Here is a 14,828-nt window from a genome sequence, read left to right as displayed (position 1 = left end):
TACAGATGAGAGCGTCCTTTCATGCATACAGAGAATTGTCTGCAAATCTGGAGGGGCCTGTTCTCGGCTTACCCGACTAAGTCTTCATGGAACCCCAAGATGACCTAAATGGCTTCGGTCCTTTCTCCTGCCTGCCGAAGGCACGAAGGGGCCTCCTATGTGCTGAAAGATAAGGGCCCTGTCTATTACGCGGTGACTTGCCCTTGGCGGATTCCAACAAAGACCCAAATAGGCAGTCCCCCAGAAAGGGGAGATCTGTAGACCCTTTTATGGAAGCCTGATCCACAGACCAGCTTTTTAGCCACACCATACGTGGTTACCATTATTGCGTTTAGAACAGCGCCACTGATGCGCGACAATTTTGTCACAATAGGCAGGAAAAGGGAGTACCTTGCCGCCTTTAAGGGATCTGCGGGGCCCGAGGGGGACCGGCGCCCCACCCCCACCCCCATGTTAAAAATGTTCTGCACGGGTACAATCAGTGCATCCACCCGCATCCTTGCATGTGCAGTAAAAAAGAAATCATCCTCATTGCAGAGCACCCGAAGTGCATGGACGCAGACCCAATAGAGTAGCTATATGCTAAGCTCACCCTGAAAGCATAACAAGCAGGGGGATGTCCCTGACCACAGTCCAGCAAGGAGACGTCGGCTAAAGACCATAAATTACATAAGAAGACATAGCCGCCTATAAAGGGGAAGAGGGGGCCAGCCGTGACGCAGACGCGCAGGTAGAGTACCCCCACACAACTATGTTCCCACGGTGCTAACCGGTTCAAGGGATGCCCATCTACTGCTCCATCACCCCAGTCAGCAGCTCAAACTGCCTGGTCAGCAGCTCGGCCAGCCAGCCTTGAGTAGGCCCCAAATCCGCGGCCAAAATTTGGGGTCTGATCCGGTCGCGGATCTGCCGTCAGCTCTATCAGCAGTCCGGTCACTCAGACAGCCAGCTCCGTCAGCTGCGAGTAGGCTGTAAGCAGCGGCCTCAATTTTTGGTCTGATCCGGTCGCGTGAGGTCATCCGTCGGCATCCACCTGACGGCTTGGCACGGTACTCGGACAGCCGCGAGTAGGCAACAAGCCACTGCCTCAATTTTCGACCAGATCCAGACACACGGGTGAAGAAACATCTGCTCCCCTCAGGCCCACATCCACCCGAGACCGCAAGAGCTATGGGGGGACACTACTCACCATACCAACGACATCAGGTGGGCGCCACTTTGGAGAGACTACCTCTCCACTCGAGGTGGGGGTGCCGACGGCCAAAGGGTATGCTGCGACTCAGGCCAAACCAGGTCGTGTGCGTCCCAACAAGGTTTTTCACTCACGGGCCAGCCCCTGTCCATTGGGGCTCTGTCGTGGCGAGGCCTAGCGCTGGGCTATAATCTGCACACGCTCGCTGGCCGGGCTGAGAGACCTTAAGGATCTAGCATGTTTAGTCCGAAACCAAGGCTGGCTGTTGATTGCAGTTCTATCTGGAACATAACTAGTTAAAAAATTTAATTTTTAACAAAAGGTTCCCTTTAAAATAAAAAAGACAAGGGAAGACCGAAGTCCCAGCCGGGAACTAGGTTCTATTACTAAACTAGGCAGAAACAAACTGGAGCCTATAGCAGAGTGTGTGGGAGTATGCCTGCAGGGACGGCCCCATAGGCGTGGTAAAGCTTTTCCCTGGCTAGTTTTCTACTCCTGTAGGGGGCAGCATAACCCTAATGGTCAAGAATTATATGGAGCTGCGTCTGTCAATGAACGATAGAGAAATTAATGTTTACCCAGTTATACCAATTACAGTCTGACATATGTTCATGGACAATTGGTAACCCCTGTAAAAACCCCCTTTGCCAACTAGTATTGGAGTAACAGATTGGGAGAAGCTATCCCAGAAAAGGCCAGAACCAGGTATCCAGCACAGAGCATGAACATAATGTTGTCACTAAAAAAGGAAAGTGCATGTTTGTGCCATTATTGTTGGGTCTTCATCCCGTTATGTTTAAAGTAGAATTCCGGGCAACATCCAACTACTCTTAAAAATACTCTTTTACACATGTTATTCAAATAGGTGGAAGAAAAGATCTGTATACTTACCTACTTTTAGGCCACCCTGGTCTGGTCATTTGATCCGACTTTCCTGTGTCAGCCAGCGACTGCTGCATGGGAGAGGAGGGAGAGCAAACAGATAGGTCATAGGAGCCTATGGGTGATGTCACTCTTCCTAGGCATTACCAGTCATCGTTGAGCGCTCTCTCCTCTCCCCTGACACAGGAAAGATCACATGACCAGATCAGAGATGCTTGAAAATAGTGAAGTATGCAGATTTTTCTTATACAGGTTAGTCAGAAGAGGTGTTCGGAGAGGGAGGAAGCATTTTTAAAAGTAGACGGTTGTGCCTGGAATTCTACTTTAGGCCATGGTCTGTTTAATTGTTTTGCCCCCAGAATTACTAAACTCGCAAAAACACCTTCCTAAAAACTGGGGCCTCCATTCAGAAGATTTTCTTACATTTCCAACTGATACCATGGGTGACAGATACCATGTGTTATAACACAAAAAAGGGAGGGGAAATCTTGGTGGGAATCTGGCATGTTAAGGTTCTAAACACTCTTTACTTCATGCAAAAAATACATTTTGGGTGGAGCTGGGCTTTAAGTGGCATTACAAAAGCAAGCTGGTTACTATAGTGTTCAATCCAAGATAAACGGTGCAAGGGACATTACATAATTATGAAGATATATAGGTTAAAAATAATCTGTCACAACAAAATGCATTAGTGTAGCAAACAAATTATTTGCAGCAGATAACTTACATTCTCTTGAGACAACTTGATGCAGGTGGAGTAGTGGTCTGAGATCTGATTATTTGACAATTTAGGCAGAAGTAGCGAGTTGGCCTCGGATCTGTTGACAAAAATCAGTCACTTAACAGTGATTGGACTTATGCAGGTGCAGCTATGGCAGTTTGTTGCAGCAATCAAATAAGTGGTCAAAACCTAGGCCATAAGAGTGAATGTGTAGAGTAAATGCAAAGGGCAGGCAGACTGCCCCCGGTGTTGAGTTTACCACATGCATCACAATCTGACTGCACAATCTCTGTTAGATATACCAACAAGTGTACAGTACAAGGGCCTGCTAGATACAAATTGATGGGATGGTTGAGGTAGGAGCTCGTATTAGTTTTAATAGTTTTGGTAGATCTAAGGTTGATTGCAGAGATTTTATGGTCAGATTGTAATGTAGGCAAGGTAGGTCTAAGTTCCTTGAGGGGAGGGGGTGCTTGTTCAAACTAGTAAAAAGGGAAATATTTTTTAGACTTCTAGCAGGTAAGTAGTTTTGTGAAATTTCTGAGTTTTCTGTAGGACTAAAATCCTTGGTGATGTTAGGGCTGCACTATATAAAGCAACTTGACGACGACTAGTTTTTTTTTCCTATTATAACTCACTTTTCTTTCACATATTTTCAGTGAGCAAATATTCTGGGTTATTTTTGCAATGTTTATGTTAACCGGAAAAAGAAGATTCCTTATATGTGTTAGCTTATTCATAAAGTTCTGTCTTGTAAAAATGTATCCTGTGCAATTTTTATACCATCTGTTCTTGCCAGTTCTGCAGGGTCCTATGCCAAACTGATTAAGGCACAGAACCAGACTCATGCTGACGTAGTCAGTTTGGGTCTTTGGGATTGCAGCTAAAAGATACAGAAGGCTGTACCTACAAACAGCATGCCCGTATTCCCTGTAGTCAGATTTGCAGCCACACTCCCTGCTCAGCCCTGCTGTTTTGCAGGCGCTGCTTGGGAGAGCATGGATCCGTCCTTTGGAATCCAGCGCACAGACTGGGATGTACTTTACTGCAGTGTGTTACTTCACACTATGCCCAGCTTATGCTCTGAAGTTTATGGCGAAGATAAAAGGGAAACTATACAGACCCATTCACACCTAGATGTGTAAATTACCATGCACTCTGCAAAGTACACAGTGTTATCCAGGTGTTCAGATTGCGGATAAGGCTGTGTGGTCCCTGGGACCTGGGGCTTTTGGTGAGCAGATTTAGGAGTTATATCACAAGGTGGGGCAATTTAATGAAAATAAGAAGGCACAACGTGGGTGACCGCATCTACCGAGCACCATTTCATTTATCTAGTTTTTTTTCTTCTGTATGTGGACTGTTATTTTTCACATTTATTAACAATATTTTTGATGCTGGTCATACAGCAATAGTGGGTTGTTTTAATTGTGTTCACTTGATTGGCAGATTTGAATGACAGAAATTAGAAAGGACTTACCTCTGGGCAGGAGAGATTGTAGATGCTGGAGAATCAGCATTACTAAGCTGAAGATCGATAACCCTGGAGCGCCGTCTTTGTTTTCTTTCCCATTCATCATCATTACTGGTGAAATTCTGAAGAGTAGGGGTGCTTGCTGCACTGACTGGCTGCGGCCTAGTAGCTGGAGACAAATATTCTCCGCCCGGGGACAAGGGCTTCTGACGTCCCCCTGACTGAGGAGTAGAGGTGTTCATATTGTCTAGTAAAGCAAAATACAGAAGACATTCAACACAACAAAGTATTTCTACAAAAATTTGAATGATGACTAAAAAGCAGATTAACTCTCTAAATTCCTATAGCTACACATATCCTCATTCTTTTAAAAAATGCTAAAAAGGTTTTTTTTGCCTTGATGCATTCTATGGATAAAAGGTAATAAAATCGAATACCTACCTGAGCCCCATTGCGATCCAGCGATGTGCACGAGAGCCTTGGCTCTCCTTACTGGCTGAGACAGCAGCAGGAGCCACTGGCCGAATGTCAGGAGACAACGGCCGGTTCAAAAAAATAAAAACAAAGGCTGACATTCGGCCCGGCTGTTCGGCCAGCTTCTTTTTGACGTGCATGCTGGAAAACCAGCATCGGACCAGCCCTCTCAGCCAATGGCAGAGAATGCTGATCGGAGTATTCTGGCTGGGGTCTGTCAAAACACAAAAGCTCAGTGGGGGAGATCGCTGAACTGAACTAACTTTACATGGTTAGTACAGCGGTTCCGACCGGAGTGGACAGTTTTTTTAAAATAAATAAATAAATAATAATAAACAAATGGTGCCTTATGGAAAAGGGTATTGGGTACAGGGGATTGAGCCCGCACAAATGCCTTGCTATGGGGCACTCAGACGGCAGGAGAAGCCAGGAGCGCTTTGCTTATTTAGCACTTACTGTAAATCTAGTGTTATTTTTACATTGTTTTATCGCCATTTTTTTTTTCTCAGGCTAACACTACATAAGAGGAAGAATATTCATTAAATAAAATCACAAATATTGTGAAACTGGAAACATCCTTGGGTCTGTATTCACAGAACAATCTCCTTCTACTGAAGTTACAATTTATTTACAATCCAAACTCAGGACAGAACTTTTTTCACACGGATACATTGTATACTTGTAACTTACTGGCCATTGAAGAGTTCCCCTTATTGTTATTTTGTACATTCCTAAAATATTGACTGCCTGTACCATGGAATAAATAATGAATGTAGGGGGTGATTTTTTTTAGTGAACTGACTTTAACCAGTTCTGGACCAGAAGGATTTGTCCCTTTAATGACCAAGCCATTTTTTTTGCGATTCGGCACATCGTTATTTTAATGGACAATTGCGCTGTCTTGCGACACTGTACCCAAATAAAATCGATGTCCTTTTTTTCCCCACCAATAAGAGCTTTCTTTTGGTGGTATTTGGTCAACTGTGTGATTTATATTTCTTGCGCTATAAACAAAAAAATGCAACAACTCTGAAAAAAAAAAAAAAAAAACAGAATAAGTGTATTTTGATTCGTTATCGCGCCTACAAACTAGGTGAAAGATTTATGTCATTTTTTTTTACTAGTAATGGCGGCGATCTGCGATTTTTAGCGGGACAGCGACATTGCGGCGGACAGATCGGACCCCTAACTGACATTTTTGACACTTTGGGGGGGGGGGGGGGGGTTGACCAGTGAGATTACTACAGTAATAAGTGCTAAAAATATGCAGTGTTACTGTAATTATGACACTAGCAGGGAAGGGGTTAACCTAAAGGTGCTCAAAGGGTTGATTGTGAGCCTAGGGGAGCGTTTAACTTTGGGGGGGGGGGGGGGGACTTGTGAAATGATCATAGAGACCTGTTATCCTATATAGAAAGATCACAGGCACTCTGATCATTTCAGAGAGAACAACGGTCAGCTGTGTTTACAATGGCTTACAGTCATCTCTCAGTGAGGAGCAATCGGTGCCCCTTGGTCCCGTGCATCGGCATCCCTCCTGCGGATCGCCCTACAAGTAAAGCGATTTGTGCAGCCGAGCCAGCCTGCCACAGTATATATATATATATATATATATATGACGGGCGGTCAGCCAGTGGTTAAAGAGGAGCTCTGGTCCGTCTTGTTAAAAAAATGTTTGCAAAAACTGTAGCTGCTGAATTTTGATAAACTATTACCAGCCCGGGGATCCAGCGCTGTCTTTATCCAGGCTAGTTCTTTGCAAGCCTTTGGGTTCCCAACACTGCCCTGCCATGTTGACCATGGGAAGCTAGTTGTGACTTCCTACTGGCTGCTGACAGCTGTCTCCCCCCATGCATGCGTGAGCCATGCTGTGTTTTCTGAATGGCCCCGCAGCCTCCCGAGACCTGTTGGGGTCCAAATTTCCACTTTGCATGCCTAGGTGAGCAGGGGGAGAGATTGGAGGAGGCTAAGTGGAATATCCTTTTTAGCTGAATTCCACCTAACAAAGCCCACAATAAAACTTGATTTAAAAAAATGCTCTTTAGTGAAAATACATACATTCCACATTATTATGCTACCAAAATGAGTTTGTGCTGTTAATTTCCTCCAGCATTGCCCCTGTTTCTTCTTGCTGGAGGCTGCCATTTTGCTGAAGCCCAGAGCCCCTGAACAGCAGTAAATCTTAACCACTTAAGCCCCGGAGGATTTGGCTGCTAAACGACCAGGGGGTATTTTGCGATTCGGCACTGCGTGACTTTAACGGACAATTGCGCGGTCGTGCGATGCTGTACCTAAACGAATTTGACGTCCTTTTTTTCCCACAAACAGAGCTTTCTTTTGGTGGTATTTGATCACCTGTGCGCTTTTTACTTTTTGCGCTATAAACAAAAAAAGAGCGTAAATTTTGCAAAAATAACATTTTTCACATTTTTTTTTTATATGAAATTCCCCAAAAAAAATAATGTAAAAATCAAAATTTTTTAACATTTTCGGCCAATTTGTTTTATCCTACCTATGTTTGGTAAAAAAAAAAAAAAAAGCGTATTTTTATTGGTTTGCGCAAAAGTTATCGCGTTTACTAACAAAGGGAAAGATTTTTGTCATTTTTGTTGTTTTTTTAACGCGTAATGGCGGCGATCTGCGATTTTTTTTGCGGTACTGCGACATTGTGGCGGACAGATCGGACCCTTGACTGACATTTTTGACACTTTTGGGGTTACCAGTGACATTTCTACAGTAATCAGTGCTATACATATGCACGTTTACACAAGCCGCCTGACTTTCTCCCTCTCCCCCGACGATCGCCGAGTGACCGGCGGACATCGGGTCCGCCAGTCACACGCGCGGGGGGGTCCGTGACCGCGCGGGCGCGCGCTCGCTTCCCAGGCTAGTGACGTTAATTAACGTCACTCTGCCTGGCCGGGGCTGACCGCCGCAGTAAATTTACTTGCGGCGGTGGGCAAGCGGTTAAAGTGGAACTAAACCCATTGATTTAACGGTTTAAAAAAAGGTTACATTCTTGGAATGCCGGGATTGCTAACTGTCACATTTGCTAGTGTCCTCAACAAAACTGGCAAAGCTATCAAATGGCTGGTGTCATAACTGATCACATGTGCAGCACCATGGCAGTTGCAGATCAAACAGAAGTAGCTTCCTTGGCTGTAAAGGATAGGAGGCTTTCATTCCACTTTCAAGGCTGTCAGCAGATCGTCCTCCTCAAACTCGGCAGTACCTAAAAATGGAGAGCACTTGGGCATGTGCAGAGCAGGGTGAGGCAGTGTATTACCTGATTTTAAACAGTATAGGCACTTATTTTTTAATGGATTTACTTATACTGTACCCAGGACTTCATTCTCTAAGGCCCCTTTCACACTTGTGCAACCTAAAAAAGTCGCACAATTTTGACTGGACTTGAAGCAATGCCTGTGCAATCTTGAGGTCTATAGACCTCAAAACTAGGGATGCACCGAAATTTCGGCCACCTAAATTTTTGGCCAAAAATGGGCCTATCCCATTTCAGCCGAAAATGGGTTAAAAATGCCGAAATTAACGATCTGTGCATTAATGAACTAACAGACCGGGCAGGAGGGAGGGCGGGCGGCCGCTAATAGCTGTCACTATGTGAGTCTTAACTTCTCTTCAATTCCCTGTCAGCGGCACGATGTACATGAATTAACTGACACTCTGGGCGGGGGGAGCGGCCGCTAATAGATATAACTATGTGATCCTTCACTTCCCTGTCAGTGGGACTGTGTGTGAATGAACTGACCTGACACCGGGCGGAAGGGCGGGGGGAGCAGCCGCTAATAGATACAACTATGTGAGCCTTCACTTCCCTGTCAGGCATGTATCTCCGCTGACAGGGAAGTGAAGGATCACAGTTATATCTATTAGCAGCCGCTCCCCCCGCCCGGAGTGTCAGTTAATTCATCAGGGTTCATACACATTTTCACCAATAAAATTCCATGACTTCACGTAAATATTCATGACCTAATGTTTCATGAAATGTCTATGTATACATGTTAAATAAGAAGAAAATCTATGTCACACCCAGCATATTTTTACTAAAATAAATGACAATCTTTGTAGTGTATAGTACCTCTGCAGTTAGGGTTTCGTTTCTGGATACAGCGTGACTCAAAATGGTCCCTTGTTTTACAGTGGATGAGATGGAAGCACTGCTGCCGCAGCTGGGAGCCGGTGTCACTTCAAGCGCATGGGTGAAAAAGCCAGCGATCGGATTGGAAGCTCTCAAGCACGCAGCTGCAGAAAGGTGCTTTGCACCTTTAGTGTGGCTAGACAGCGCTGCCTTTCCCATGTTCGAAATGTCAAACGTTTTACGACACACACTGTACATTTAGCGGACATGATACAGGAGGTGGTCAGAGGCTGCGGACATGATACAGGAGGTGGTCAGAGGCTGCGGACATGCTACAGGAGGTGGTCAGAGGCTGCGGACATCACAGGTAGGTGTCCTTCCAGGTCCGCAGTTTGCCCTACTGTCAGTCACTGGCCAGCAGCAGCCGAGGAGATGATCGTGAACCAATCACTGGCAGCGGGGAGGGCCGGCCGCGGTTTGCCTGGAGACACTGACTGGCCAGCAGCAGCAATAACAGCCGGGAGATAACAAACCAATCACAGGCAGCGGAAGCATCACTGGAAGGCGGGCCGACCGCATGAACGTGATGACGCGGGGGTGCAGTAACCAAAATGGTTACCGCCCCCTTCCGCGTCATCATCGCGTTCATGCGGCCGGCCCGCCCTCCAGTGACGCTTCCGCTGCCTGTGATTGGTTTGTTATCTCCTGGCTGTTATTGCTGCTGCTGGCCAGTCACATCCAGGCAAACCGCGGCCGGCCCTCCCCGCTGCCAGTGATTGGTTCACGATCATCTCCTCGGCTGCTGCTGGCCAGTGACAGCGCACGGGCATACCGCGGACCCGAAAGGCAAATAGTATGTGGGACTGGCAATCATTTATTAAACATTACAGAATAAAATAATAAATTAAACTTTAAGCATCCGCTCCCTGCTGCTCCCCGCTCCTCCCCAGTATATATTTCCATGACTTTTCCCAAAACCTTAGTGGAATCCTAAGTTTCCATGACCTTTCCAAGCCTGGAAAGTGTCATCTCCAAATTCCAAAACTTTTCCAGGTTTTCAAGGACCGTACGAACCCTGATTCATGTACATCGTGCTGCTGACAGGGAATTGAAGAGAAGTTAAGGCTCATAGTGACAGCTATTAGCGGCCGCTCGCCGCTTATTTTTATTTTTTGACAGTGGTGAATGAGCAGAGAACGGCTCTGTAAGAATCGAGATTGCAATTTTTTAACGATTAAGCATGCATTTCTACCATCTTCTGTTGGACCGGCTGCCATACACACGGACCCAACGGCGGCCAGTTTTTAAAGAGGAAGTAAACTCTTCCTTTTTTTTCCCCCTCGCAAAGTAAATGCATAATCTGCTAGTATGCATCGCAATCGCATACTAGCACATTATGTGACACTTACCTGCAACGAAGCCCACGTTGTCCCCGCTGCATCCATCTTCACCCGTCTTCCTTCCGGGTCTGCGGACTCCGTATTACAGTCGGAGCCGCGTGACGTCACTCCCGCGCATGCACACGGGAGCCGCCAGTCATGGCACAGGGCTCTGAAGGAACGGCACGGGCGACCGTTTCTTCAGAGCGCATGCGCTGATGACGTCATCGGCTGCATGCAATGTAAATGTCTCCTAAACGCTGCAAGTTTAGGAGATATTTACAGTACCTATATTATAGGCTCACCTATAGGTAAAAGTCATCAAAGTGGGTTTACAGCCACTTTAATGAACTGGCTGATGTCAGTGCCCGGCATTCGACCCCTGGGTACGTTGTTTACTTCTTCTGAGAGATGTTAAAGGAACACTCCAAGCACTTCAGTGATTTGAAGTGGTCATGGTGGTAGGAGTCAGAAACACTGCACATGCTGAGATATTTACAATTTTGTGCTGGGGGCTAGAGTTGCACCCCTAGCACATGTGACTTACTGCTGGCTGGTACTGCTGGCAGAGATCATGATGGAGCGGCACAGTAAGAAACATACAGAGCTGATGCTTCCTATATCTCTCCTCTCAGGCAGAGTGCATTTGATATCACTCTGCCTGTGACAGGACGGAGCCGAACTATACAGGAAGGAAGCATCAGCTCCATTCTGTCACAGCTGACAGACACCGTTCTTTCACCAGGCATCCCAAGTCTCATGCGAGGTGTGGGGTCTCGTGCGTGCGAGCGCGGGACATGCGGCTGTCAGGGAGCCTCAGCCCACATGCGGGGAAACTCCTGCACCTCGCAAGGGACTAGGGATGTCTGGAAACAAGACACCTTTTGCAGGGTAACCCAGTCGCCAGGCCGCTAATTCTAGTTGCCAATGCGACCTGGTACCCGGGGTTTGTCGAGCCCTGCAAACAACATACTTTGTACCTAGCAGATGCCTGACAAAGGGGTCCTGCACGGCCCTGAAACATTGCACTACCCTGTTTGTGATGTTTCTTCACTGAATACTGCTCTGACTTAATTGAAGATCCAAGGCCTACCGGCGAGTATTTGTATTGTGTCATGCATGCTCCAGTATCCAGCTGATGATCACTGCAGCACCCAGTACTTTGAGAGCTCATTCCAGGAACGTGTGCAGCGGCAATATAGACTGTTACTGGGGATGCACCAATAGGAATATTTGCACGACTACTAGTGAAAATGCTCACGATACCAGAAACTTTGAGGTGCGATTTGCGCCCATACAAAATGAATGGGCGCAAAGCGCACTGCAAAGAATCACATGCAATTGCTGTCCAAATCGCATGAGGTCCCTGCACTCTTCCTGTGTGAGCCAAGGCTGAAATCACTATGACAAGCCTGTGTTCACACAGGAGCGGTGGAGAAACTGCATGCGATTTGGACAGAAACCGCACCACATTCCTATTCAAATTGCAAGCAATTCTTTACAATGTGATGTGAGCCTATTCATTTTGTATGGATGCAAATTGCACCGCAAAGTATCAGTACTTGACTGAAAGTATTGGCACTCATACTCGCTATTAAAAAAAAAAAAAAATCGGCATCGGTGCATCCCTGTTACCTACACCAGGAGAGAGACTTGGGAGGGTCAGAGAGCTGCAGACTGAGCCACTGAGAGTTTCTGCTGCTGAGGACCAGGGAGAGGTGCAGATCTGCTGCCTGCGCTTTGCCCAAAGTATCTAAGGAACCCGGAGTTGAGCCTAGAGGCTCTGATCGTGAGGATGGAGTTACTTAGGCCAGGTTCCTGACAGAAGACTTATTACAGCATTCAGCACTATCCAGTCATAGCCTGCATAGGACCGAGCGGTAGCAGCTGGATGCGGCACCTATGCCTCCGGGGCACACTAAAATATCAGAAGGTATGCACAGAGATGGGTGCCCCTGGTGCAAGTAGCCTAATGCAAGTCATATGCAGTTCAACTCAATAATGGGCAGGTTGAATGTACTAAGGTGATCGGTCAACTTGGGTACAACCATCCCTGCCAGGATCACTTTGCGATTATCGCAAACGGCTGCTATAGCCACAAGCGCTAATCAATGTCTTCTCCCAGCAGGGACGACTTCTCCCAACAGGAAAAGACAATGGCTCGGCAGCAGGGATTCCTGCATCAACGCTGTGTGGATGGGGAATCAAGTGAATTTCTTTCCTGCCACCCGTGGATACAGAAAGAAATTTGCTCTGTGTATGGCCCACCTTAGATTTATTTTTTTTTTTTTCACTCTGCAGGCTGCTAAAAAAAAAAAAAATAAATAAATTATATAAGCAAATAAAAGACAAAAACAAACAGGTGGATTCCTCCACCCACACAATCGAAGAAGACGCAGGCTTCCTCTTCATCACCAGAATACAGTGATCAGTGCTGCGGTCCCTGATTGGGATTGCTGGAAATGTTTTTTCTCAAACAGAAGTTGATTGTTATGCCTCATACACACGCATTGATTATTGGCCGGGAATTTTCGGCCAACATCCGATTGGCCGATTGTCAGCTTGTTAGTATGATGATTCCGACAACCAACTGCGACTTTTTGGCCGAAAAAAATCTGGTGTGCAGGCTATAAAATTTTTGTTGGCCGTCAGCAGAACGGCCGATTTTCCATCAGTCAGTACAGATTTCGACAGACAAAAATCAGATGAGCAAGACTGGGCATGCTCAGAGAAGAAAAAACACACGGAAAGTAAACCAACACATGACATCACTTCTGAAGTTGGTTGTTGTTGGCCAAAAAAATTTGTGTGCAGTCTAGAGCACATTTCAACCAACACAACAACACTGGACAAAAGACGGCCGATAATCGTTGCGTGTGTACGAGGCATAAGCCCCGGTTCACAGTTGTGCGTGTGCAGGGTTCGCATGTAATGTCGGAGCGCACTGCTCCGACATTACATGCGATCGGCTGTGCGGTGCGAGTTTAGCCATACACTTTGTATGGCTAAATTCGCACCGCAGCCGCACCAAACACGCACAGGGACCCTTTTTGGAAGCCGCATCAGGATCGGATCGCACATCGGTTCACACTTGTGCGATCCGATCCTGTGCGAACTGCACGATCGCACTGCGATATGCGATCAAACTGGGGGTGTCGTTAAGATTACATTGACACCCCCAGCGTATCGCATATGGCAGTGGGAACTGCCGGGGGTGCGTGTGCGATGCGGGAACAGGCTGCAGATTCGCAGCCTTCCCGCATCGCATAAGTGTGAACCGGACCTTAAGCTGGGTACACACTATCCAACCTTTGTGCTTAGATTTCCTTCAGATTTACCTTTTCTATTTAGTGGAAGGGCCGGCCAGATTGCATACAGATTGACTGGATAAAAATAATTGGGTCTTCCCTAGTATAGAGTTTTGGCAAACCTAAAGAAGGTTGTACACTCAGATTGTATAGTGTATGGCCACCTTTAGATTTACCAAAATAACAGGACACACCTAGCCCATCCAATCACAGGCCTTTGCACTACATAGATGGTGGAGCTAAAAGGATATTGTCCAATCAAATTGCATAGTGTGCAGTGAGCCTCAACAACAATGACGCTTACTTTACATGCAAAGTCTAACTCCGTATATTATAGGAGCGCTCCTCTAATTGTTTCCTCACAACAAACTTTATTAATAGACAGCCGCAGTCCGTACAGTGCGAGCTCCGTATACACACATTACATCAGTCCAATCCCAGTGACAGCAATGCCCATCCATCCCTGTCTGGCCGGGCGCATCATACAACCCATATACCCTCCATATACCCCATCACCCTTCCCCGGTATCCCCAGACAACACACGTACCTCCCGGACGCCTGATTTCCGGCTCTAGAGCTTTCAAAAATTCCGCGCTATCGTATAACGTGATGACGTCACGAGATAACGGCTCGAGGCGGTTCTGCAGAGCTGTGGGTGGGCTACTGGGCGGAGCATAGTAGGTGACAGGAGTTGTACGCCATATTTATTTGGGGCGAGTGCCAGTACTGAGGCGTCGTTTTGGGACTGCTGCTTTCATCTTATGACAGTTGTAACGGTGCTATCTGCCGTTTGTTTTTGAGTGAAATGTTACTGAAGTGTATTAAGATGTCTACTGAGTTTGGGAACAATAAATTGGCATGAAGGACAGGATTTACACTAGAAGATGTGCTCCTGGATCCATCTGCTTTTTATTATCCATCCTCTTCCCAATAAATACTGTATATCTACCCTTATTCAAATGCAAGTTTTATAAATGATTAATTATAATGCTAATGACCTAGCGGATTTGTTCATGTCTTCTTTATTTTTTACAGTATGATGGCCTTAACCAGTTCTGGACCGGAAGGTTTTACCCCATTAATGACCAGGCCATTTTTTGCAATTCGGCACTGCGTGACTTTAACAGACAATTGCGCAGTCGTGCGACGCTGTACCTAAACGAATTTGACGTCCTTTTTTTTTCCACAAACAGAGCTTTATTTTGGTGGTATTTGATCACCTGTATGATTTTTTTGGTCATGCGCTTTAAACAAAAAAGAGCGTCAATTTTGCAAAAATAACAATATTTTTCACATTT

At 46.2% G+C, this 14,828-nt stretch overlaps 1 protein-coding gene across 1 annotated transcript in view; it reads right to left on the bottom strand.

Moving 5' to 3' along the window:
- NCAPH (non-SMC condensin I complex subunit H) overlaps window positions 1-14,180 on the bottom strand; it is a 207,752-nt gene extending 193,572 nt beyond the window's left edge. The window contains exons 1-3 of the mRNA XM_082255769.1: window positions 14,078-14,180; window positions 4,276-4,516; window positions 2,802-2,892 (exon numbers count right to left, since the gene is read on the bottom strand). Of these exons, the coding sequence (XP_082111895.1) occupies window positions 2,802-2,892; window positions 4,276-4,511 (327 nt within the window). The 5' untranslated portion in view covers window positions 4,512-4,516; window positions 14,078-14,180. The remainder of the gene's footprint in view (window positions 1-2,801; window positions 2,893-4,275; window positions 4,517-14,077) is intronic.
- Between the last annotated feature and the right edge of the window lie 648 nt (window positions 14,181-14,828).

The sequence above is a fragment of the Pelophylax lessonae genome, assembly GCF_965119305.1.
Source record: "Pelophylax lessonae genome assembly, chromosome: 4".
Taxonomy (NCBI): domain Eukaryota; kingdom Metazoa; phylum Chordata; class Amphibia; order Anura; family Ranidae; genus Pelophylax; species Pelophylax lessonae.
Note: the sequence above shows the minus strand (reverse complement) of the source record. Positions and strands in the feature narration are given on the sequence as shown.